The 22,651-nt window shown below is 43.1% G+C and overlaps 1 protein-coding gene across 4 annotated transcripts in view; it reads right to left on the minus strand.

Moving 5' to 3' along the window:
* LOC141166962 (potassium channel subfamily T member 2-like) overlaps positions 1-22,651 on the minus strand; it is a 285,657-nt gene that overhangs the window by 57,259 nt on the left and 205,747 nt on the right. For 3 of the 4 annotated variants that reach the window (XR_012251369.1, XM_073654202.1, XM_073654203.1), the window contains exons 12-17: positions 20,737-20,873; positions 18,112-18,175; positions 14,927-15,035; positions 14,278-14,386; positions 12,520-12,576; positions 11,159-11,308 (exon numbers count right to left, since the gene is read on the minus strand). Coding sequence is in view for 3 of the 4 variants with exons in the window: in XM_073654202.1 (XP_073510303.1) it covers positions 11,159-11,308; positions 12,520-12,576; positions 14,278-14,386; positions 14,927-15,035; positions 18,112-18,175; positions 20,737-20,873 (626 nt within the window). In the remaining variant the exon portion in view is untranslated. The remainder of the gene's footprint in view (positions 1-11,158; positions 11,309-12,519; positions 12,577-14,277; positions 14,387-14,926; positions 15,036-18,111; positions 18,176-20,736; positions 20,874-22,651) is intronic. The other variant, XM_073654204.1, reaches the window with a different exon arrangement.

The following is a 22,651-nucleotide window of genomic DNA, read 5'->3' on the forward strand; positions in this document are numbered from 1 at the left end:
TTCTACTCAATACTGAGCAGAGTCTGAATACTTATGACCATGTGATATTTCAGGGTTTTTTTTTAATAAATTTGCGAAAATTTCTACATTTCTGATTTTTTTCAGTCAAGATGGGGTGCAGAGTGTACTTTAATGAGAAAAAAATGAGCTTTTTAGAATTTACCAAATGGCTGCAATGAAACAAAGAGTGAAAAATATAAAGGGGTCTGAATACTTTTCGTACCCACTGTATATATATATTCTGGTAAGACGACTCACTCGGCTGCTTTCGGAAGTAGACTCAGGAACCGGGTTTTCTCTGCAGGCTTTATTACACACTGGTTGTAGCACAGCCTTCAGCTCCTTCCTGAGCTATGGCTTCCCAGTCTGGAGGCCTTGCCTCGCCAAAGACAACAACAGAAAAAAAATTTAAGCTTGCTCAGCCACACCCTGAGGGGAGGTAGGGGGTGAATGACTTCTCACCCATATCTATGCCATTAACACCAAACCATGCCCTTTAGGTGAATTTAATCAACATATAACATGCTGGAGGAAAGTTGTAGGTTCAGTTCACACAGGCTAGCAGCCGGAGTGACACATACCTCCCCTCACATATAACACCAGTGACTCTGTCACAATATATATATGTATATAAAGTCTTGTTTGCCAAGTGGGTGTGGTTATAAATTCTTCTCTGTGGGCGTCTACCTGATACCACACCCACTTGGAAAAGAATACTAGATTTATATACATTGAAGAAGGGGTCATATCTTGGGAATGGAGAGGCGCAGAAACAAAAGAAAAACACCGCCGGATTCAAGAAAACAGCGACAATTACACCAAGTAAAAAAATACATTTTTATCAAGTGACAGGTTGTTTTTAACCCCGTCCTGACATCTTCTGTATATGTATAGTGCAGCAGGCAGTGTGTTTCCATATGTGCGATGATTTTGCCGGCTCACAAGCAGAGCCAGCAATATCATCAGCGAGAGTCAGCTGTAGATCATAGTTTACACCCTGCTTGCAGCGTTTGCGGCTGTTTATCTCCTCAGATGCCACTGCCAAAGCAACAGCAACATCTAGATGCTAATTTGAGAGAGTGGTGGCTCCATTTTTACCACATTCGGTAACACACGATGGCAACAGGGTGCCGTTGTTTACCGTGATGACCCCAGGAAGAGTAGAGGTCTTGGAGTCACCCAGCTACGGTGACCTCTCAGACCCTTGTGACATACAGGCCCCCCAAAAGTCCCTTCAAAATGAAATCGATCTGTAAAAAAAAAAAAATAGATTTAGTAAATTTTGCTAAAATTGAAGGCAGCGATTCATTAAGATCAGTGTTTTTCATTCCGGTCTTGACGAGGGGGTAGGTGTAGTGAAGGCACCTGACTCATTAAGAGACTGACATCAATTAAAAAATAAGACAAGGTGTGAAGTGGCATACGCCACTGTGTGCACCTTGCCACAAATCTTACTCCAGTCAGTGACTGGAGTAAGATTTATGGCATATATGCAACCATTCATCATGAATTTGACAAACAGCAGTCGCTACACCCCGTCACACCCCTGTAGTGTCCCAGCTCTGCCCACTTTGTCCGAGATCGGTGAAAATGTTGTGAAAACGCTAAACAATTGGCAAAAAAAATTGCGCAGCCTCACATTGTGCAAAAATTTAGCAACTTTTCAAAGCTTTTTACATAAAAGCTTTCATGAATCGGGGTCGAAAATTACTGCAAAACTTTCAACAATTCTAACATCGTAATAAAATAAAAGACTATTTAAAAAATGATGTTGATGTTGAGAAGTCATATAGAAATGTTATTTATTAATTATTCTGTGTGGAACAACAATCTGTTATAAGGGCATAAAAATTAATATGTTTGAAAATTGAAATTTTTAAAAAAATTTTGCTAAATTTCTGATATTTTCATAAATAAAAGCAAATTTTATTCACCTAAGTTTACCACTAACATAAACCGCAATGTGTCACGAAAAAAGAATCTCAGAATCTCTGGGAGATATAGAAGCTCCTGAGTTATTAAAGCATAAAGTGTGATAGGTGAGATTTAAAGGATAGGGTAAAGGGGTTATCTGGGACTATTTTGTTTTTTTACTAAGGGTCCAAGAACTAATAGGCAGATAGTTTCTAACTATCTGCCTGTTCTGCCCGGTGCTGGCTAAGAGCGCTCCCAGACCGCTCCTGCCAGCTATTATGCTTCTTCATGTCAATAGAGCAGCTCTTCCTCTACCTCTCTGGGGAGTGATGCTGATGTCATGCTGATTGACAGCTGGTTCCCCGCTGCCTAACTGCGGGGAGCCAGCTGTCAATCAGCATGATATTGGCAATCAAGATAATTGACAGAGCAGCCCAGAAGAGGAAGAGCTGCTCTGTTGACTGGAAGCAGCAGAATTACCCGTAGGAAAAGTCCAGGACTAATTTGAACCAGCGCCGGGTAGAACAGAAAGGTGTGGGAAACACTAAGTGCAACACGAAGAGAAGAGGGGGAGGAAGCCCAAACACTAGGGAAAGGGGAGTGGAGAACCCTAGGCAGATCAAATAACACCCTGCCTACCCTACCATCCCTGTGTGACTCACGCGCTTCCTCCGTAAGCTCTACCCTGGGAGATGGGGGACTCGGAGTCGGGTCCTTTGATGTAGAGATGGGGGTGCAGCCGTGGCCCGGACCCGACCCGTGCCCAGGGTCGTCACACTAAAAACAAAAAGAGATGGTACGGGCTTATCCGGGTTGAGTGGCTGATCTCGACTACGCCACCTGTGGCACCTGGTGAAGGCCACCAGCGCCGCTGCAGTCCGCTGAGGCATGGTGTTATGGCGGTCGTCGTTGTTACTACTCCCCACAGGCGGAGCAAGGCCTCAGGGCAGAGGGACAGCATGACGGGGGAAGTAGTCTAGGAGGTCTGGTGCTGCGTAGTGCGGTGTAATGCAGAATAAAGAGTCCGGAGGCCATAGGGGTGAACTTCCAGGGTTTTTACTCACATTGTAGAGTACAGCTGCAAGGCTTCTCCCTGCTCCTCGCGGAGTCCTGCGGTCACCAAACACGGGGGGGTCCGACAACCTCCGAGTAAGTCCAGCGTTCAATCAGGACCCCGCACCAGAGTGTTCCTGAACTACAGACCGGGTACCTTCCTGTCTGTGTGTGTGTACATAGGCCGGGTCTCCCTCTGAACTCCTCTCAGAAAAAGGGTACAGATGGCAGCTCTGCTCCTTCCGTTACCCGGTGGGATCCTCAGGGCCTACCGGGCTTTCCCGACCAGGACGTAGAGTAGCAAGGTGGGGTGTCGGGGGCCGGTACCCCTCTTGCAGCCGGACTCCCTCCGAATATATCAGGTTGGCGAGGACAGGTGGCGTATTCTGCTCCGTCTGCATCCTCCCTGGGATCCATTTGCTGTGGAGCTACACTCCTGAGCTCCGGGCCTTCTTGGTCATGGTCCTTGACCGGGTTGAGACATCCATTATCTGCAACCTGCCCCTCGTCCCAAGGCTAAGGTACGAGGGCCGTGTCTCGGTCCTCTGCAGGCCCACACAGGGTCCACGCTCAGGGAGGGAGATCACAATACAAAGACCGAGAACTAAAATGTTTTTTTTATTAAATATGAAATTTAAAGTGTCGCTAAAATGTGAGTCCTCCACCCTCACCCATTAAATGGTTCCCCTAGCTCTTGGTTCCCCAGTCTCCCGGTAACCAGGAGGGCAGCACCTAGTGCATTCTAGCCCCCTCTGGTGGGAGAAGTGTGGTGTTGGATGTGAAGGAAGGGTCCTGACCATCGCACTGTTCTTACCTCAGAGGAGGGACACTATACTCCATTAGAGAAGTGCAGCATCCCTGTGGCGGTCGAACCCTCAGGGGTGCCACATCCCTATATAGGTTCCACACCTATCGCCGAGCAGAACCCTAAACCCTGGATGACCCTAGAGCTTAGCCCTAGATAGGGAGGGGGAGGACTGGTCAGGCCCCACTACAAAACAAAGACAACAAGGTAGACAAACAAAGGGGATTGACTCAGCTTGAGCAGATACCAGAGGAGAAACGCGAACTGTCCTCCAAGGGCACCAGAGAAGAAGCCAGCCAACAGCTAGTGTTCCAAGCATGCACAAAGTACATAGAAGTATCACCAGCGATTGCCTGGAGCAAACTGAGCTTTTTTAACTCCCATGCAAGGGTGTGTCAAACAGCAGCAGGAGGGAGGTTGCCACTGGGTCTTAAAGGAAGAAGGATTAAGAAGATGTCTGCAATGCCAAGCACAGTGACCTTCTACAGCCAGATCCAGAGCGACTGTTTATTACACCTGTCACACCCATGACAAAAGGTAGTTTTAAACTGAGGCCTACAGTAAAAAAAATATATATATATATAGTCCCAGAGAACCCTTTTTAGGAGTGTCAGAGTCCCTCCAAAGCTGCATGCTGTGGAATACTGTTTTTCTTCTAATCCAACACCAAGGTGACCATATCGCTCAGGGCCAATGATGAACCAATATGCATGAAAAAAAAGCATAATTTATGAACTAGTTTCAGTATCCAATATTAAAATGATTTGTGCAGTTTCTCTGGTAGAGTTAAGGGTGCGGAAAACATTGTGATACATTCTGCTTTGGGTATTACTAGGTTTTCGGCACACGATTTTTCCTGTTCAGAACATTATAAACGATCCCCGCAGGCTACGAATCATAATTAAAACAAAAAGCAGCGGGTGAATAAGTGCACTTTATTTGCATGTTAAAATAAGCAGGAGAAGAAAATGTACTGGGTATTGTATTGTGAAATTATGAGAAGACTCCCGTTAGAGCAGCACTCGTTTCCGGTGAGTAGGTGGCCCTGCTTTTATACTTTATCGCGGTGCCTGGTGTCCAAGCCCTCACTGAGCTTTTGTGGTTACAAAAGAATAAACCGTTCAATTCGTTATATATAAAGTTTGTCTCACGTCAACGAAAAACTGCGCATTTAAATATAGAAATGTGGTGTATAACAAAAAAAGAGGAAATCTTTAATAGGTATTTAAAGGGGGCATCCTCTACATATACTTCTTTTTTTTATAGAAATCTCCTTCAAATATTGAATGATCATTAGGTTGTCCTGATGCTGATCCCAGTAATCAGCTGCAGGGAAACTATTCCATTTTCCTGCAGCACCCCCAGAGGAGAAATGAAGTATTACACACAAAAAAACAGTCGGAGTTTCATCTGGGATTTTCATTAGTGTGTCACTTTTTACCATCAGAGTTTGGTTCGAGTTTCATCAGCTTTTCTAGGTTAATAAAGGAGGTTTCTTAAGCTTCTTCTTAAGTCTCAGTGATTTTGTGCAGACCACTTGGTCAGAGGAAAAAAAAAATAGACATGTGAACAACTCCATAGACTCTTATATGTATGAGTGCTCTTCGTGAAAAAAAAAAAAAAAAAAACAGATAAATTGGGGGGGTTTTTGCTTCTATTTATTATAAAGTCAAATTTGGAGAATTTGTCTCAAGAATTGATTTGTTGCTTCTTTTTCCAGGCTGAGGTGAAACAAATTAAATAAAACAGCACCGTGTGCACTACAGGCTTATAGAGGTGTTTCCCCATGAAATCAATAAGAAGTTTCTTCAATGAATATTTGAAGGGTTTTGATGTGGATTTTGATGTGGATTTTGGGAAAAAAAATCCACTCCAAAAATCCACGTCAAAAACTGTATGTCAACAAATCCTTACTATGTTCACGGATATATCTGAAATGGTTTTCAAAAGAAATTCACATCAGGAATTAGCGTTTTTTTTGGCGAGGATTTCAAAAAAGGGGTTTTTTAGGGTATTTCCACATGATGTCTTTTTCAGGGGGATACCGCCTGAAAAAGCGGTAAAAAAACACTACAAAGTGCAAACATAATGCACAGTAATATAAAAACGACACTGTTGTGCACATGTTCCGTCTTTTGTCACTTCTTTTTACAGGTTCAGGTTTTGGAGGTTTTGGAAGACGGGAAATAGTTTAACGGACGCCGACGGTGGAGCCACCCTAAACACGACGGAAAAACAGCCGACGAAGATGCTTCAGATAAAACGCAGCTGGCATTTTTCTGAAGTGTCTGCGCCATGAAAATTCTTCCGGTATTAAAGTCTTAAAGACCCTGAGAACACATGCCCTTAAGTGGTTTTCACACAGTTTTGAAGAGGTTCTTGAAAAATGTTCTCTACACATTTTTTTGACATGACAGTGTCAAAATAAATCACTAAAAAATTTGCATTATGAACAGGGAAATCAATAGCCTGAGTATTCAAAGGGTATCTGAAACGTTTTTTTTTTATGTGGATTTTGGAGCAGATCCGCTTTAAAATCCTCATAAAAAAAACCCTCAGTGTGACTAAACTCTGAGAGGGTATTCACACACGGCAGATTCGTTGCTGAAATCTCTGAATCTGTAAATAAGGTCCATTGATCACATATCACATCTTTCATGCTGACATAGAAATGATCGTGTATAGGTAACACATCTGCCTGTCATCTATAATGGAAAATGTGCAAGAGGCGGAAAGATAAGTGATCGCCGGCACAGAGATACACACAGTTACTGAAATGTATGAGTGCAAGAGTCTAAACGACTCGCTGTGTTGTCAATCAGGACTCATTATGGGCAATTTATCTGCCATTGTAAAAGGATTCTCAATCGAGAGGAGGTTACAATAACTGCAGTAGAGTTATTTACAGCTAAGTCACAGCCCCCAACCCTGGTCAGTCCTTTTTGTGCTCCCACACAGAAATAGGGCCCCTTCTGACTCCCCGTAGTATTTCCAAAGGTGACTCCCCCACACGCATACATAATGATGCCCCTCTCACACAGTATGAGGCCCCCTCAGCTCCTACCACACAGTATGATGACCCCCTCAGAGCCTCTCCTACATAGTGTTACGCACATAGCACCCTGTCACTACATGATGCCCCCCACACACATTATGATACCCAAATAGAACTATGCCTCCTAAAATACACAATTAAGTCCCCCAAAAAGTATGATGCCCCCACCGGAACGTCCTCTCCATGTGATGACCCCCCCACAGAATTATACCCCGCACACATGTTGTCCCTACAGTGTCCCCATGATGCCCCCACACACAGTATGTCCCCCAACAGTGCTCCTCACCAGGGCTGTGGAGTCAGTAAGTCAAACCTCCGACTCCGACTCCTCAATTTCCCGGACACCGACTCCGGCTCCGACTCCCTCATACACGGCTCATGTTTAAGTGATAAATTTACTGTAGCACAGATTCATCTCAGCTAAAAGTCTAGACCCGGAGATCAGGAATAGGACAGACATTTATAGGACATTTCATAACTTTCCCAAATTCTTATGAAAAAAATATTCCCCACAAACTGCATTGAACTACTGTACCCAATTTATTATATATTTTAGGGGTCGGAGTCGGTCCATTTTACACTGACTCCGATTCCATCAAAATGGGCTCCGACTCTGACTCCACGACTCCGACTTCACAGCCCTGCTCCTCACACAGTATGATGCCATACATGACGCCCCCACATAATGATGTCCCTACAGTGAACTCGACACATGATGCCCCCAGTGCCCTCACACAGCATGATGCCTACAAGTGATGCCCCTTTAGTGCTCTCCATATGTTGACCTCACAAAGTGCCCTGACAGTGCCCCTTCATACAATGATGCCCCCCACATAATGCCCCTACTACTGTGCCCCCCACACAGTATTATGCCGACACATGAAACCTCAATAGTGCCTCACCCCATGCCACCTCCACACTATGTATGATGACCCCAGGGCACATTTTCCCCCAGTATTGTGCCCTCCCACAACAGCAAAAGCAATGGCGTGCTTAGAAGTATCAGGTGAATGGTGGAGCTGACAGCTCCCTGCTCCACCATTATATTCAACTGTGTCCTAAACACTCATAAACAGGTAAATACGGGACATGCCACCATCCTAGTAGGACAACGCCCCAAATCAGAGACCGTCCCTCTGTTTCTGGGTTAGGAGGCATGGGATTAACTACAAAATAGCATATAGAGGGTGGGTCAGAAAAAAATAGCCCCCCGATTCCCTTAATGGTTTGTACAAAATCAGTAAAACTATCTGTGATATCTGTGTTCCCATAGCAATCAGTCAGAGCTCAGCTTCCATTTTACTAGTGTGAGAGATGACCGAGGCCATCTTCTCCTTCCTGCCAGTCGGGCGGTTCTCTGCGGAGGTCGAGATTGTTGTGTCTGAGGCCAACATGGCGTATCATGATAGCAGAGGCCGATATACAGACAGGATCATTTATAGATACACATTACTGCTCTGCTGAGCAATTTCCAGACTTTCCCGTTCCAGCAGTAAGCAGAATACATGGTTTGGTGTGAAAGTGAAGAAATGCAGGATCCATAGCCAATGCCAAACAAAAAGCTCAGAAAACCAGACATCCAGGAGAAGATTATGAGAAGCCTAAGGAAATCGGAGCAAAAACAATTCCAGCCGGTGAAGTCAACAGGTCAACATGTCGGCGTGCTGAAATCACCTCACCTGAAGCCACAGAGTGTCAGCAGTGCAAGGGATGAGAGAGGGGAATAAATCCAGGCTACAGATATATTCAGAGGAGGTCATGTGGACTTCCATGGACCGAGGAACCCTCAGTCGTCCACAGGAGATGGTTCTGACTGCAAACCCTCCAGACATACACGTGGAGGTTGGGTTCCATCATTATGTTTAGTCCAATGGAAGATACTTTAGTGGGCCCAGATGGTACCGCTATGCTCCATGCCCCCAGTATATGGCTTTGTCTCCGTCTTTGATTGTAGATATGGACTTTATAATGAGTTGTGATTAAAGATTAGTCAATTGATTTGCAGGACCCAGGTCCAGCGGCCAGGACAGTACGAGTTTTCGAGTTGAGAACATCTGACTTACGTACAACACGTTGTTATGAATGTAAGACGTAAAAAAAAAAACGAAAGCTCGCCTCATTGCTTACCTTTTGGACATTCCGACCACCTTGCTGCTCGCCGTCCGGTCGTCTTCTTTCCGCCATCGAGCACCGCATCTCTGGTCTCTTCACTATAGGTCACGACTTCCAGTTGAAACCAGGCCTCAAAAGTAATCATAAGGTAGCGGGGAACGTCTTGATGACGTGACCATAAGACATTCATTGACCTACGAGGTCTGGACATGGCCAGAAATCCTAGTCTATAGTGAAGAGGCTAGAGATGTGGTGCAGCAAAGTGGCCAGAGAGGTGAGCAATGAGTTATTAGTTGTTTGGGTTTTTTTTGCCGGACCTGAACCTGTTACAATTTACATACAACTTCAAGCTACAAAAAACCTACAGACCTGACTATTTTGTAACCCGGGGACTGACTGTATTCCTTGGCCATTGGAACAGAGCCCTGTGAACAATGTGCTACCTACCGGTAAGCCCTATTGATTAGCTGATCTGGAGCAACGTCATCATTGAAGTGTGAGGCACACATGACGTTGTGCCAGACCAGGTAAACTAAAGAGGATTTGGGGATGCTGGCAGGAATGAGGTGGTTCGCAGAAGTCCTGTCCTATGGTCCCAGAATACTGATCTGGCCAATGCAAAATTTGTAACCGGGCCTCCACCCACCATGGTCCATTTATGGTGCTGGTGTCTTCTTCTGTGGCAAGGAGATCTCCAAGGCCTTGAAGCTTAAGTGACTAAACAAGGATCAGGGTCAAGTGACATCATCACACCAAAACTTATATGTGCCCTAGTGACTGCCATGAGTGTCACCCAACCAAGAACACAGCAAGTTAATAGACTGGCTCCCCCTTCTGGGTTGGTCAAGGATTATAGGGGATAAGGAACCTAACAGTCCCACAGCCACCCTAGCTGAACTGGCGCAACATTATCGTTGCAGTGTGATGCACACATGACGTCACCCCAAGCCAGTTAATCTAAAGAGGATTTGGGGATGCCGGCAGGAAGGAGGTGGTTCACAGGGGTCCCGTACTGTGGTCTCAAAATACTGGTGGTCACACATCCACCCTAGTCTAGTGTCCTTAATTACCCCTTATTCATACAAGTTATGGAAAACATCCCGAAGGCTGTGATCATGCACTGTACCTCCAATTTTAAATGACTGAGTGTTCCCTAGGAACATGACATGTACCCCCTAGGGTAAACCAAGGTACCACAGGTTAAATACATGGTAGACAATTTAACAAATCTGTTTTTATTTTCTTGCCCCGGGGCTGAAGTTTGACACTTACTAAGATTTTAACATTCCTCTAAATTAATTTGGAGCATCTCTTGAGCTATTCGTTCTCCATAATATGAACACCAGCCACCATCTGGCCTAAATTTTGGCCACAATGTGCGGTAGTTTTCTGGCTATAGTTCATTTGTTACCCACTTTTTTTTTAGAAAAGGTCTGAGAATGGTGCAAAAGGGGCACAAAAATGTACAACTTTACCAGATGGGGTAATCACCACCCTCCCCCAATACGAATGATGGCTCCCAAACCACGGCTCTGCAGATAGAGCACAACTACAATTCTCAGCAACGCAGCTCTCGCTAAGACTGTGTTCAAACAGAGGATTTTTTGAGACGTTCGAAAACTACTAATTTATCAAGCAGAAACTGCTGCAACAAACGCTCATTTTTATGGGAGTTTTTTAATAATTTTTTAATTTTCCTGACGCAAATTTTTGAGGACATTTGGAAGATTTTTTATTCCCTGAAGAGTTCTTTGGATTGTATGGTACATAGATTGGAGGGGATTGAAGTCCATGACACTTTAAAACCTCTTCATGGAAAAAATAAACTGTCAACCTCCTCATATGAACAGTAAAGTGGATTTCAGAGTTTTTGAAGTGGAATTTAAAGGGAATTTTGGAGAAGATCCGCTCAAAAACCTCAGTGTGAACATAGCCAAAGAAAGACCCAGCACGTCCATGTGTTATATTGACTGATAAGTGATTTCAATCAGAACCCTGCAATGCTTCATTTTCCCTGTGGGGGCGCTGCAGGGAAATGAAACACATGCAGATGGCAAAATGTACCCAACTGAATTATAATGGGGTGTGTAGGGTCTTACTGAAGTGTTTGTCATTCCATAAAATATGATAAAATCTGCAATGGGGGCTCCGCAGATGTGAACAGAACCTAAACAATCTCCAGAATGAGATATTGTTGCAAAGTTTTGAGGACAACTTACTTTTTATGAGCGTGGAAGGAGGAATATGTGAAGCTTTTCCCCTCAAATTCTCCAAAGAATTTGCTCTCGCTTAGTCGTATGTGGTAGATTTCATTGGCAGAACATCGGCTGTAGTTTCTTTGCCACTGGTCAGGTGATGTGGGATTATCTCTAGTGGGGGGAGGTGAAGGGAAAGTCGTTAAATCCCTGCAGAAGTGATGGCCCCTATTAATCAGATAATTAGTGGTCAGACCCCCAATGATATAATTTGGATATTAAAGAATACCGATCACGTTTCATAAATATGCATTTTTTTTAACCTGGTGTAAATGCCGCTGTTCTCCTGAATCCGGCGTTGTATTTCTTGTGTTTCTGCGCCTCTCCATTCCTAAATTATGGCCCTCTCTTTCCTGGATGAAAATCTAGTCTTGTTTGCCAAGTGGGTGTGGCACTCAAGGAGATGCCCACAAAGAACTGTTGAGGCCACACCTACTTAGCTAACAACATTAGATCTTTATGTAGGGAATAGGTGACTTTATCTCAGGAATGGAGAAGCGCAGGAAAAAAAGAAAAACATCTCCGGATTCAGGAGAACTGCGGCATTTATACCAGGTAAAAAAAATACATATTTATGGCAAGTGACAGATCTTCTTTAAACTTTCCTAATCAGAAAACCAATCACCAATCTGGTCAACGTAGACCTTACATTGGACTATTCCCTCTACGGTACCTTCCATTAGGGCCCCCAATACTGTACTGTCATAATATGCCCTAATTAACGGTGGCATACGGTATAATGACCAAGTGAAAGTGTCATGCTGGACAAATATTACTTCTATATGGTTTCCTAAATATATTGTTAAAATACTACACCCCACAAAGTGCCGCCATACATTGCTGAAACAATACCAACATACATTTTCCCAAATAACACAGCTATCTAACTAATCTTTATTACAATGTTGACTAGGGCATTTGGACATCATAGAGGGGGGTACCCTGCTAGCGACTCCCCGATATTAGCCGCTATTGAAAGCCACCCTGTCCTGAGGGACTGGAGTCATCCTTGTACAACAAAGATTTGAATGGCCACCATCATATAATACTCCCTTAAACATGGCTGTACCCTGCTTTCCCAGGCAAAATCAGCTGTTCACCAGGGATGCCAGGAACGGGAGCCAGATCGATCAGCTGATTACCCCCTTGAGGACCAAATTTTAAAAGGTTTCTTCTGTGAAAGAATGTGCCCTTTGCGCCCATAGACGGCCCTGCACCCGGGTGAGTGTTGAAATGTTTTCAAGTCTCGAGAAACTAAAATCAAATTCATGTTCCTAAAACGTCACAAAGTGAATTACATAAAGACCGGAGGTCCATCTTGGTACCTGGAGAGGGCTTGCCAGGGGCTCGGGCGCTGGCGGAACGAATCAGTAGTGATCGCCCTTAAAAAAACAATTGGATGTAGTGGATTAACAGAGAAATCTATAGGATGACTCGAACTAGTATTAAATGTAACCTTAAATAATTTTTTAAAATTAATTTTTAGAAATAAGAAACTTTGTAATGTATGTCATCAGCTTCTTTCTCCTCCTGGATTGGTCATTCCTTCTCAAACTTCTCAATTCATGGGTAAAATCCATCTTCAGTGAGAACAGCTGTGACGACACAACTTCTAATCTTAATTACCCAGACGTCTAGATTTGTTAGGCCAAGAGAAATACACTATTGTGTTTGTGTTGACTTTTGAATATATGTGCTTCTTTGGCTGGTCAAGAAGGACAGTGACTCAGGGTAGAACAATAGTGTTTGCTATTATGCTAATATTATACTAAACCAGCTAGTTGTTGATTTACAGAGCAGGGGGTATACAAACTATGTAAATTGATTAAATGCTCAAACAATGAGACCTGAGCCCTGAACCTTTCTCCCTGACATGTGAATGATGACCTGAGCCACAGAAAAATATAAAAAGGGATTTCTATCGTGCTGCAAGAAGAATAAGAGAATCAGAGCGACTCTTCAGAACGGCAGTTTGGTAGCATGGCTGTATCCAGAGAGACACAGATTTGGATTCTACAGGATTCCAGCCTAAGGGTATACGGCCCTGGCTGGAAGGATATAGATCTGCTCCATTGACCATCAGGGAACCTATGGATACATTTGGGGAAACCAAATTGGGACAATAAGATCACCTGGCCCCATGGATATGTTGTTTGGAGTTGTCAGGTTGGAACCATCTGGTCACCTGAAACTCGTGGAGACACTCGGAGAAAGCCACGTTGGGACAATGAGGTCACCTGGAACCCATGGAGTTGTTCGGAGAGGCCAGGGTGGGACCCTCGGGTCTCCTGGCCTTGTATCTCAATGGACTGTCAGCTTCCCAAGCTTGCAGCTACCTCCTCTCTGTGGGTGCCCGCCAAAAGAGGGGGCCCACTGGTTCAGGTAGTTGGCCCTGGAAGTCCCAAAGTCACAGTTGATCTATTCCTGGTGGGCCAGCGGAAGGGTGAGACTGCGTAATTTTGCACCATCTTGGGTATTTCCTGGGACTGTTCTATCTGTTTATGGTGGTTCAATAAAGTATTTTCACACTGTTTTACCCTCACTCTGTTTTGTCTGTGTAGTATTATGCCCACGGAAGAGCCCAGGTCTTCACAACAGCTTTTCCCATTATTTAGATAGAAGATGACAGTTGGTGCTCTTAAGATTCTATGGAGAGGGAAAGAGAAGCAGAATGTTTGTTTCTGCTTCTAGCTCCTCCCCTTTTCCATAGAATGTCAAATGCACCAAGTGTCATCTTTTATCTCAAAAATAGGAAAAAGTGGCAGATTTTACCCATAAATTGAGTGAAAGATGAGCTCAGGAGAAGAACGAAGCAGATTTCTCTGACAAGATAAATGATAAAGTTGCTTATCTTCGCTTGTACTGTTGATTTATAATAGATAGAAGTAAAGAAGTGAAACAATGGTTGTACTTTAAACCCCTTCTTGGCCATAAACCTGGTGATCTAAGTATGCTTAATCCTGTCCTCAAAGAAGCAAGACATGGGGGAGGTTTCTAAGCTTCCTCTCCGGTATAATAAACCAAAATTCAGGCAACAATATACGCTCAGATGAAACAGTAAAAAAGTTGTTTCTTTCACTTACTGCCCCCTAGAGGTGTGTATCAGTAGTGTAATGAGGGTGGAGGTTGCTGGGCAAACACAGTTGAGCGCCAACATGGCATACTTAAATTCTTCTTCACAGACCACATGATCTAAAAAGAAAAAAAGAAAAACAACTAGAAAGCAAAGAAAAGTGAACAATTTACATCAGATAACAAAGTCAGCCATATTGTACCCAGCGATGAGCTTTAATCTGTGAGGAATCCAGCAGGAAGTGTCCAGTTATCCTACAGTGCCCCCAGGGGAGAAACTAGGTACTGCACAATTACTACTTAAATCAAGAAAGGCGCAAGTCCTCCAGAGCGAACGAGAAAGATGCCTGGTCCTCCAGAACGGGAGACACTCTTTTTAGTTAAGTTTTACGCAAAAATAATGTCAACTTTATAGAAGATCACACCTACTGGCCATTAGCAGTACTGCAGGTTTTTTCCATTTTTTTTTTTTTTTTTTTGCATCAGTTAAATTGCTTTTTGTTTTCTTTTTAATAAACTTACAATATTCCCTAGGAAACCTCATGTTTAATGCGACAAACAAAGCGTGGGTTTTGTAATACCAATCCCTGTCACCGCCGATCATAAAATCCTTTAATGAACGCACTGGAGATGTAATAAATGTCTTATCTGATTCATTACCTGCAAATTTGATATGAAATTTGTTTTCCGGCTTCAGTATCTGGACATAAAGAGGGCAATTAGGAGCGAAATCTTTTACGGCCCAGGCTCGGAGAATGGTCTGGTGATCCTAGTGAGCGGAAGAGAACATTGCACTCCATTGGTATCACTGAATCACCACCCTCTCGCCTCGGAAAGAAATGCAACATCAATTATTCCTACTAATATTATATTATTATAGTATGAAAAATGGGTCCTTCCCATCAAGACTCAGGATGGAGCACAGATTTCATGTTCTGTTTAGTTGTGGAGGTGATTTTTACTGTGATTGTTATCATCCCCCATTGAGAAATACACTTTGAATGAAAATGCTCTGAGATCTAGAATGTCAAGACAATTTCAACAGTTTGCTAGATACACAAGAATTATATACATTCTACATCAGAAAAACTACTCTAATACTGCTCCTATGTACAAGAATATAACTGCTATAATACTGCCCCCTATGTACAAGAATATAACTGCTATAATACTGCTCCCTATGTACAAGAATATAACTACTATAATACTGATCCTATGTACAAGAATATAACTACTATAATACTGCTCCCTATGTACAAGAATATAACTACTATAATACTGCCCCTATGTACAAGAATATAACTACTATAATACTGCCCCCTATGGACAAGAATATAACTACTATAATACTGCCCCTATGTACAAGAATATAACTACTATAATACTGCCCCCTATGGACAAGAATATAACTACTATAATACTGCCTCTATGTACAAGAATATAACTACTGTAATACTGCTCCCTATGTACAAGAATATAACTACTATAATACTGATCCTATGTACAAGAATATAACTACTATAATACTGCCTCTATGTACAAGAATATAACTACTATAATACTGCTCCCTATGTACAAGAATATAACTACTATAATACTGCCCCCTATGGACAAGAATATAACTACTATAATACTGCCCCTATGTACAAGACTATAACTACTATAATACTGCCCCTATGTACAAGAATATAACTACTATAATACTGCCTCCTATGTACAAGAATATAACTACTATAATACTGCTCCCTATGTACAAGAATATAACTACTATAATACTACCCCCTATGTACAAGACTATAACTACTATAATACTGCCCCTATGTACAAGAATATAACTACTATAATACTGCCCCTATGTACAAGAATATAACTACTATAATACTGCTCCCTATGTACAAGAATATAACTACTATAATACTACCCCCTATGTACAAGAATATAACTACTATAATACTGCCCCCTATGTACAAGAATATAACTACTATAATACTGCCCCTATGTGCACGAATATAACTACTATAATACTACCCCCTATGTACAAGAATATAACTACTATAATACTGCCCCCTATGTACAAGAATATAACTACTATAATACTGCCCCCTATGTACAAGACTATAACTACTATAATACTGCCACCTATGTACAAGAATATAACTACTATAATACTGCTCCTATGTACAAGAATATAACTACTATAATACTGCCCCCTGTGTACAATATAACTACTATAATACTGCCCCTATGTACAAGAATATACCTACTATAATACTGCCCCTTATGTACAAGAATATAACTACAATAATACTGCCCCTATGTACAAGAATATACCTACTATAATACTGCTCCTATGTACAAGAATATAACTACTATAATACTGCCCCCTATGTACAAGAATATAACTACTATAATACTGCTCCTATGTACAAGAATATAACTACTATAATACTGCCCCCTATGTACAAGAATATACCTACTATAATACTGCTCCTATGTATAAGAATATAACTGCTATAATACTGCCCCTATGTACAAGAATATAACTACTATAATACTGCCCCTATGTACAAGAATATAACTACTATAATACTGCCCCCTATGTACAAGAATATAACTACCATAATACTGCTCCTATGTACAAGAATATAACTACTATAATACTGCCCCCTATGTACAAGATTATAACTACTATAATACTGCCTCCTATGTACAAGAATATAACTACTATAATACTGCCCCCTATGTACAAGAATATAACTACTATAATACTGCCTCCTATGTACAAGAATATAACTACTATAATAATGCCTCCTATGTACAAGAATATAACTACTATAATACTGCTCCTATGTACAAGAATATACCTACTATAATACTGGCCCCTATGTACAAGAATATAACTACTATAATACTGCCCTCTATGTACAAGAATATAACTACTATAATACTGCCCCTATGTACAAGAATATAACTACTATAATACTGCTCCCTATGTACAAGAATATAGCTACTATAATACTGCCCCCTATGTACAAGAATATAACTACTATAATACTGCCCCTATGTACAAGAATATAACTACTATAATACTGCTCCTATGTACAAGAATATAACTACTATAATACTGCTCCCTATGTACAAGAATATAGCTACTATAATACTGCCCCCTGTGTACAAGAATATAACTACTATAATACTGCTCCCTATGTACAAGAATATAGCTACTATAATACTGCCCCTATGTACAAGAATATAACTACTATAATACTGCCCCTATATACAAGAATATAACTACTATAATACTGCCCCTATGTACAAGAATATAACTGCTATAATACTGCCCCCTATGTACAAGAATATAACTACTATAATACTGCCCCCTATGTACAAGAATATAACCACAATAATACTGCTCCCTATGTACAAGAATATAACTACTATAATACTGCCCTTATGTACAAGAATATAACTACTACACACAGCACATGCGGATTTCAATTGGGGAACATTGCTGCCCTTCTACCATGCGTTTTTAATGCGTTTTCGCGGCGTTTACGCAACTGAAAAAACGCCGCGGAAACGCATTAAAAACGCATCGTGTGAACTCAGCCTTATACTGTCTTCTATGTAAAGTGATATACAAAACTGTGCACAGATTTAATGTCACTATGCTCCAGCTCCTATTTTTGAGATGTTTCACTTCCTTGCCTCTACTATGAGCACATTACAACTTCCCTGGCTCGTGGCTTCTTCCGCGTCACTGGGATGATTAATAGTGACAACGCTCTGCGTTAATAATATAGCAATGTCCGTCCCCTTCCGTCCCCAAACCCTCTCACACGTACGGCTGCGATGCGGTCGGTTTCAAAGCGGTTGCTGAGAATGAAGCAGGCTTCTGCGTCATCAATTCTATAAGAGTGTGACAGGTAGGGAGAAAAAAGGTGGAAAGAAACGGGGGAAAGAAGGGAGGAGCAAAAATAAAGGGGAGAGCATGTTAGTAACTGGTTATAGATGACATAGGTTATGAATACAGAGGATTAGGAAGCAGAGCTGGAAACTGGTCACTTTCTCATGGTGATCAGAATACTTTCTATTGCACTGATGAGTGCGGATAAGGTAAAACAGGATTTTGCTCTACATGTAGGCCGACACATATCTACCAAAGCACCTTATAAACAAGAAACCTTAGTGGTAAGTTTTTCGGTCACAGAGCTACAAAACTGCTTGCTTCTCTCAATACACTTAAAACAATAAAATTCTGCCTGATTGCAGTCACCCCTAGGGGGAGCTCCGGAGCTTGCTGCATACTGTTTTATTATCATTTGTAACCTGTCAGCAGCATTTACCCCCTATCGTCCGACCATAAAAAATCTTTCTAAAGTTATATCCAACAGTCAATGGTAACCCGCATACCTTATGCAAATTACTTTACAGAAACTATATGCAAATGAAGGCTTATGTGTCCAGTGGGTGTATCAGTAATGTATAAGTCAACATTCACTAAGACTGGCCCTGCTTACTGATGAGTATTTAACCTACAATAGAGGGGGCTACATGTGATGCAGGGGCTGGGTACCAGGTAACATGCCAACAAGCCTCTTTGACTTTTCCAGATTATCTTTATATAGGGTTAAGCTTATAAACTAAACCATTGGACCCAGATGAAGCTATGCTGGTGCTATGCCATCCATGGGCTACATGAAATCAAGTGTGGGCAAAGCAATTAATCTTAGTCTACACTTGAGATGAGCAATTCTGTTACGCACCTGCCTTGGCACGGCAAGGCTTCACCACCTTCCCCTGTGACCGCTGCCCTCTGCTGTGCTACACGACGGATTTTACAAGTGGCCCAATATGCTTCCATGACATTATTTGCCTCAGCCTGTTTAAGTCCCACTTAGACACACACATATGTCTTAGTATTAAGACTCCTTGTCCTGTTTGTTCGCTGAGCTCCTCCATCAGCTCCTGGTCTGAATCTGCCTTGTGGCCCTGCATACCTGCTGCCCTCGTTGCTTCAGACTTTACTCTCTGCCCCTGTGTCTATTCCGGGCTCCCATTGCAGCCAGTCTTCACTTCTGCGCCTTGCAACCTCAGCCTGACATCCTGGGGACTAGGATCCATGATGTCATGTTGTGTGCTCTAAAAAACACCCAGGATGACGGGTGCAGAAGTGAAGACTAGCTGCCATGGAAGACTAGACTGGACACCAGACCAGGGCAGCGTGAGTGCTCTAAAAGACAACCAGGATGCCAAGTGCAAAAGTGAAGACCAGCTGCCATGGAAGACCAGACCGGAAACCAGACCAGGGCAGCGTGAGTGCTCTAAAAGACACCCAGGATGCCAAGTGCAAAAGTGAAGATCAGCTGCCATGGAGGACCAGACCGGACACCAGACCAGGGCAGCGTGAGTGCTCTAAAAGACACCCAGGATGCCAAGTGCAAAAGTGAAGACCAGCTGCCATGGAAGACCAGACCGGAAACCAGACCAGGGCATTCTGAGTGCTCTAAAAGACACCCAGGATGCCAAGTGCAAAAGTGAAGACCAGCTGCCATGGAGGACCAAACTGGACACCAGATCAGGGCAGCGTGAGTGCTCTAAAAGACAACCAGGATGCCAAGTGCAAAAGTGAAGACCAGCTGCCATGGAGGACTAAACTGGACACCAGATCAGGGCAGCGTGAGTGCTCTAAAAGACAACCAGGATGCCAAGTGCAAAAGTGAAGATCAGCTGCCATGGAGGACCAGACCGGACACCAGACCAGGGCAGTTTGCGTGCTCTAAAAGAAAACCAGGATGCCAAGTGCAAAAGTGAAGATCAGCTGCCATGGAGGACCAGACCGGACACCAGACTAGGGCAGCGTGAAGTCTAGCTGGTTTACGCATGCGCCTGTGCTAAGTTTACTTCTGGATCAACAGACAGTCGCTTGCGCAGACTAAAATTGGTCACTGTTCAAACAAGGGTAGATGTTCTGCAAATGTCCTGATTATCACCTATGATTCAGAAAAAAATCACACCCTGGATACACCCTGCGTACACTTTAGCCTTCAAACTAAACTATCTAAGTTTAGAAAGATCTTTTCAGGTCACATGAGTTGGTAGGAGAGGTTTATAGGGTCAATCAGGTTCCCTTTAGTAAAATGTGTAAGTTGTACGTAGCAAGCTCCTATGCTCCCCCTAGTGGTGGCAGAATGGAGACAGAATTCTATCATTTCAGTAACCCTGTGTGTATGCAGAGGATGTGGAACTCTGTACCAGAAAACTGGGGTCCGCCTGATACAACGACTAAGAAATGAATCATCACAGAAATGTGCACTGAGCCTCTACCCCACCGCCCCACCACTGAGACATCTCCTGGTGAGATTTAATATTAATCTCCAGAAATAACAATTAGGTAAAAATTGCAGAAAGATAATGAGCCTCACAAGGGGGCGGAAAGTTCCATAAAAGATATTTACTATAAGACGTACTTGGCTCTCATGAGATCCTGATCCTTCAGTGCGGAGCCCTGCAGGTAGATAACGCGCTGGGACCACAGGGGAATCTGTAAGACTCTTCTTACTGGCAGATCCATTTCAGTGGGACACAGGAGGACGACATAATGATCCTGTGTAATATGAGGGATGTGCACATTATCCACACTAATAAATATTTTTTAATGATCATAATTTGAAAAGTTCCTGAAGTTAAACTTAATGGAATATAAAAGAGTTTTTTCAAAACTTTTGCCCAACTTTGCAAAAATATGGCTGCTTTTCTTCCAAAAACAGTGCCAGACCCAGGGGTGTACACAGAAATCATGGGGCTCCACAGTCCCAAACACATTATGATGGCCAGATAAAAATGAAAAAAAAACTACTCACCTTGTCCCATTCCCCCAATGGGATTGAAGATCCAAGCAGCAGGCGCAATCTGGTAATGTGACCACGCCTGCTGCGCAGAGACTCAGACATACAGCTGTATGGTGGAGCAGGGAGCCAAGGATTCCTTCTGCCACCATCCTGAGGATGCAGGTACCATTGAGATCAAGACGCCAGGAGGGGGGGGGGTCCGTTTGGGACTGGATCACAATGAGCAGACTGGTCACACACGTCCAGATCCGAGCATGGATAGCTTCATATCAGATGATCGGCGGCCAGTCCGTGCATGGCAATACGACGTTGTACCGGTTATCACGGACATCTGAAAGAGCCCTCACTGTGTCTCATCCACATGGATGACTATGCCTGTTACTGCAGCTCATTCCTACTATAAGACTAAAGGCCCCCATAAACAGACTAATATCGTCCAAGCAAGTCAATATCAGTCAAATGTACATGGGGGCCTCCCAAGAGAAGAAAAAAGGATCCATTCAGTTGAATTTCAGTGACTGATCCTTTTGTTTCTGGGAGATAAACTTCTGTCAGAGGTGGACACAGGAGTTTAAGCATCTTTTAAGACCACCTCTAAAACGTCGGCCGCAATGCTCCTGCATGTACCAAATCCAGGCACAGTGGCCGTTCCTAGCACTGCAACTCAGTCCCAGGTGAAGTGAATGGACTGCAGTACCAGGCACAGACCTGACTGTATGACTGGTACTGTGTCTATGTAAACAATGAAGGGACCGTGGGGACATGTTATTCCACTACCAAATCAAACAAGCTACAGCCATGTCCAGATTATATTTGAGTTTGGGAGGATTTCATTTACACTGCTCAAAAAAATAAAGGGAACACTGAAATAACACATCCTAGATCTGAATGAATGAAATCTTCTCATTGAATACTTTGTTCTGTACAAAGCTGAATGTGCTGACAACAAAAACACACAAAAATCATCAATGGAAATCAAATGTATTAACCAATGGAGGCCTGGATTTGGAATCACCCCCAAAATTAAAGTGGAAAAACACACTACAGGCTGATCCAACTTTGATGTAATGTCCTTAAAACAAGTCAAAATGAGGCTCAATATTGTGTGTGGCCTCCACGTGCCTGTATGACCTCCCTACAACGCCTAGGCATGCTCCTGATGAGGCTGAGTATTGTGTGTGGCCTCCACGTGCCTGTATGACCTCCCTACAACGCCTGGGCATGCTCCTGATGAGGCTGAGTATTGTGTGTGGCCTCCACGTGCCTGTATGACCTCCCTACAACGCCTGGACATGCTCCTGATGAGGCTGAGTATTGTGTGTGGCCTCCACGTGCCTGTATGACCTCCCTACAACGCCTGTGCATGCTCCTGATGAGGCTGAGTATTGTGTGTGGCCTCCACGTGCCTGTATGACCTCCCTACAACGCCTGGGCATGTTCCTGATGAGGCTCAGTATTGTGTGTGGCCTCCACGTGCCTGTATGACCTCCCTACAATGCCTGGGCATGCTCCTGATGAGGTTGCGGATGGTCTC

Source organism: Phyllobates terribilis, unplaced genomic scaffold (genome assembly GCF_046119375.1).
Source record: "Phyllobates terribilis strain yellow unplaced genomic scaffold, ASM4611937v1 Scaffold_11__3_contigs__length_659146591, whole genome shotgun sequence".
Taxonomy (NCBI): Eukaryota; Metazoa; Chordata; class Amphibia; order Anura; family Dendrobatidae; genus Phyllobates; species Phyllobates terribilis.